Raw genomic sequence first — 5,020 nt, forward strand, 5'->3', positions numbered from 1 at the left:
TATATATATATCATGTAGGTAATAATGCAAAAGTACAAGAAGAGATACTCTTTCAAACTCAGTGCTTCTAGAGCATCTAAGAAAATGTGCAATTGTACCCAATGTTAGAAACATATCACTTGGGATTTTTTGTGTTGTTTAATTTCAGAATGGTGAACTGAATATCTAAATATGGTATGAAGTCAAATGGCCCATCGCTAGTAACAGTTGAGAGTAATTTATCTGGTTTCTGATCTATGCACTTGTTTACATAGACAAAGGTACTTACATTAACAAAAGAAGGAGAAACTAGGCATGGCGGCATATGCCTATAATCCAGTGCTCAAGAAGCAGAGGCTGGAGTATTGCATGTTGGAGGCAAGTCTTGGATAGATAAAAGAAGCAGCTTTATATAGAGACCATGATATTTTTCCTACAGTTTTCCCCCTCTCCAATGCTAATCCACGATGTCTAAGTGTTCAAATTCTAAATTCATCTGTGTTGAACATGGTTAGGCTATGAAGATGCAAGCATTCAGACTTGAATCTTAAGAATTTCAAGATACTTGTTTAGACTTCTTTTTTTTATAATTCTTTTTTTTATTGAGAAAAGGAAAAAAGCAAGTTTCCACCTCCTCCCAGCCTCCCATTTCCCTCCCCCTCCTCCTACCCTTCCCCCCTCCTCCCACCCTTCTCTCCCTCCCCCCACTCCTCTCCCCCTCCCTCTCCAGTCCAATGGGCAGTCAGGGTTCCCTGCCCGATGCTTCTCCTCTTTTGTCATCTTAGAGACAAAAAGGGTTCATTAGTCAGTGTTGTTCAGACTCAAAGAATAGTGGGTGTGTGAGTGTGTTATGTGTGTGTCCTTGCATGCAACTTAGTACACAGAATGCCACCTATTTGCGGCTGACAAGGCCAAAATTTGAAGACCTCTCAAGAATATTGAAATCCCTGAGAAGAGTAGAGGATACAGACGTGTATCTAAGGTATAATATGAAAAACCCTTCATTAATGAACTGTCTTTTGCCTAATTCTTTCATCTGATTGCATAAAGATCTTCATGTTATGAAGTACTACTTACTTTACTTAAAGTCTACAAATTAATGAGATTTTCTACTGCCTTCATAGCAACCAGTATTTTTCAAAAATTAACATCATGCTTAAATTGTCTTGATGCATGAATTAATCATAATACACAGAATAGACATATTTGTAATAACTCAAGTGAAGGCTCCAAACTCATGTTGCCATTTCCTTGTGATAGCTCATAAAAATTTTGTCATATCTGTCTACTATACCAATCCCAATGACATTTTGTGGATTGAAGCATGTGGATATGAGTTAGAGTCATCAGTATTACTGAGGTGTGATAAAAATGAATAACCCTCAGCCCGTAGAAATGCAATGTTAGATCTCTGACACTCATTATACGGCGTAAAATTCAGGATAACTGCTCAAGTCTTCCAATTATAATTAGGATGTTCTCCTTTGTATTTAGAGAAATTTGCATCAGTTTGAGAACCAGGTAACATTGTCCAAATTCATGTTTGATACTGAATCAATATAAATGTAAGAATGAATGTAAATGACAAAATGAAATAAAATCTAGTGTGACCTTTCCTTCGTATAGTTTACAATCAATGGGAAGATAGCTTAAAGCAGTGATCAAATTATTAAGTGTACGGAGTATGTATAGGATGCAAAAGGACTTATTTGGTATGGGAAGACAGGATAAATTTAGCTGTGTATGTGATAAACAATATCTCTTACATATTAATAAATATGAAATAGATAAAGAAGAAAGAGAAGGGAGGAAGTAATAGGCAAGTGGAGAAGAAACTCTAAAATTGGGAGGTAAAGAGTTTTACCACAGCATTGATAAAGAGAGAAATCCAAGTGTTAATGAGAGAACCCATAAGGAAGGATATACCTTGGTACACATTAGATAATGAAACAGCATTAGTATCCAGATAATTAAATGATGTTTGTGTCCCTGACAGGAGCTTTGTCCTTATCCTCACAACAACAGTGGTAATCTGAAGAACAAATCAGACAAGAGATAATGGAACTCCTGTGTTAGAATCCCACAGTGTAAATGAAGCATGTTAAAGGAGAAGAGAACGGTCAGGAGACAAGGGGATGTGGAGATGAACTGAGTCTGCTTCCATATTCCAGTAAAGGCAAGATGTGCTCCTCATATACAGATATAATCTTACAGAAACATATGGATTAAATAGAAGGTGAATGAAAAGGGATTTTGTATTATGTATAAGAGCAGTTCAAGGTAAGAAAAAGTGAGTGGATCAAATGTTATAAATTTCTGGCTCAAATTTAATTTCTTTCACTGTACTATGGGACACTGGAGAAGAAAAAGAATGAGTAATGTTTTAGAAGAAGACAAAGTGAAGACATGACTTTCACGTGGGACTTTTGAACTTCTGATGCCTGTCATGCATGCAATGGAGGGAAGATGATTAGTGAAAGTGAAGCAGAAATCTTTGTTACAGAAAATGGATGTCTGAACTGGAAATGGTAATATGTTAGAGCATGTGAACTTCTTTTGAAATTTATGTAAACTTATGATGATAGAGCTCATCCAAATTTTTCAGGAATACCAATATACAAAATAAAACAGAGCAAAGTATAAACGAACAAAAAACATTACCTAGAATATATAGACAGAAGGACAGAGAATCATTAGTCCATTTAGTAGAAATACATAGAACAAACTATCTAGGAAACCATGTAAAATGGAAATCTGTTAAAGACAAGTTTTGAAAAACCATTGATGGTTGTAATTGATATAGACAGATATTTGGAAATTGAGATATAATTATGATAAAATCAGATACATTGTTGTAGAATATACATCATGGATATATATATTTACTTTCATTTTGAATTTAAGGGACGCTGATATTTTCTCATTAGGACCCTGGAGATGAAAAATGATAATGAGCAATCAAACTTTCATCTCTCACTTCCTCCTTCTGGGCCTGAATATCCCACCAGAGCACCGACCCCTTTACTATGCCCTGTTCCTGGCCATGTACCTCATCACCGTTCTGGGGAACCTCATCATCATCATCCTCATTCTACTGGACTCCCATCTGCACACTCCCATGTACTTCTTTCTCAGTAATTTGTCCTTCTCTGACCTCTGTTTTTCCTGTGTCACAATGCCCAAACTGTTACATAACATGCAGAGTCATGGCCCATCCATCCCCTATGCAGGTTGTCTGACACAAATGTACTTTATAATAATTCTTGTAGCATTGGAGGGCTTCCTTCTTGTGGTCATGGCCTACGACCGCTATGTGGCCATCTGTTACCCCCTTCGGTACACCAGTATCATGAGTCCCAGACTCTGTGTGAGTCTGGTGGTGCTGTGCTGGATGCTGGCCACACTCCATGCCATGCTGCACACCATACTCATGGCAAGATTGTCATTCTGTGATGACAATGTGATCCCCCACTTTTTCTGTGACATATCTGCCCTGCTCAAGTTGGCCTGCTCTGACACTTATATTAATGAACTAATGATATTTATCGTTGGAGGGATTTTAAGTGTCATCCCATTCTCACTCATCGTTGTGTCCTATGTGCAAATTGTCTGCTCCATCCTAAAGGTTTCATCTGCTCGGGTTATCCACAAGGTCTTCTCCACCTGTGGCTCCCACCTGTCTGTGGTCTCACTGTTCTATGGAACACTTATTGGTCTCTACATATTTCCATCAGCTAATAACTCCAATGTAAAGGAGACAGCCATGGCCATGATGTACACAGCAGTGACTCCCATGCTGAACCCCTTCATCTACAGCCTGAGGAACAGAGACATGAAAGAGGCCCTGATAAGTGTCCTTTGCAAGAAGAAAATCTCCTTATATTAGCAGCACTGGGAGTTTTGCTTAAATTTATTTAGTAAACATGTGTTATTAATATTACAAAATGTATCTCTGAAATGAAGCAAGCATTCTGTAACGTACTACATAATATTTCCACCACAAACAGAAGCTTTAAAAGTAATTTGTTTATGGAATGGAACCTTAGTGATTCAGTGATGCCATACTATTTCTTGTATGATTCTAGAAAATCATTAGGTAAGAGACATGGTTTTATCAGATCACCATACTTTCCATTATTGTTACTCCAAGGTTTTGTGATTTTATGCAAAATTCTATGTTGGCTGCAGTATACTTTAAATATGAATAAATGGTATATAATAATCATCTTAGGTTAATGAAAGTAATCATTTCCTGTTTATTTATTCTTCTCTCATGTCAATACATTCAAGGCTATTCCCTATGTTCTCTTCTATTAGATGCATTATCTAATAGAATTATCTTTGATCCACTTGGTTTGAGTTTTCTGCTGGGTGATAAATACGGATCTATTTACATTGTTCTAAATACTGGCATCCAGTAAGACCAGCACCACATGTTCAAGATGTTTTCATTTTCTTTTATACATTTCTGGCATTTTTATCATAACTCGGGTATCCACAAGTATGTCAATTTATGTCTAGGTCCATTGATCAACATGCCTCTATTTATGCTGATACCATGTTTAATTTAGTACTACAGTTCAGTACTACAGGTTGAAATCAGTGGTGGTGATACCTCTAGAAGTTCTTTTACTTTTCAGGACTGTTCTAGCTATCCGGGGTTTTTGTTTGTTTCTTCATATGAAACTGAGTATTATCCTTTCAATGTCTATAAAGAATTTTGTTGGAATTTTGATGGAGATTGCTCAATGGTGGGATGACCATTTTTAACAATAATTCTACCAATCAATAAGCATGGTAGATCTTTCTGTTTTCTTTTATTGTCTTCAGTTTTATTCTTGAAAGACTTGAAGATTTCGTCATACAAGACTTGTACTTGCTTGACTAGGCTTTTCCCAAAATATTCTATATTCTTTGTGGTCTTGTGTTGTAAGAAAGGCTGCTTGTGCACAGACATTAAGGGCCTCATTGAATAAATGGGACCTCCTGAGACTGAGAAGCTTCTGTAAAGCAAAGGACACTGTCACTAAGACAAAAAGGC

At 36.8% G+C, this 5,020-nt stretch overlaps 1 protein-coding gene across 1 annotated transcript; it reads left to right on the forward strand.

Moving 5' to 3' along the window:
* Positions 1–2,923: 2,923 nt before the first annotated feature.
* LOC101999958 (olfactory receptor 1468-like) lies at positions 2,924–3,865 on the forward strand. The gene has a single exon (XM_005350270.1). It carries the CDS (start codon positions 2,924–2,926, stop codon positions 3,863–3,865), a length of 942 nt encoding a protein of 313 aa, XP_005350327.1.
* The last annotated feature ends 1,155 nt before the right edge of the window (positions 3,866–5,020 follow it).

This window comes from Microtus ochrogaster, chromosome 7, assembly GCF_000317375.1.
Source record: "Microtus ochrogaster isolate Prairie Vole_2 chromosome 7, MicOch1.0, whole genome shotgun sequence".
Classification (NCBI taxonomy): Eukaryota; Metazoa; Chordata; class Mammalia; order Rodentia; family Cricetidae; genus Microtus; species Microtus ochrogaster.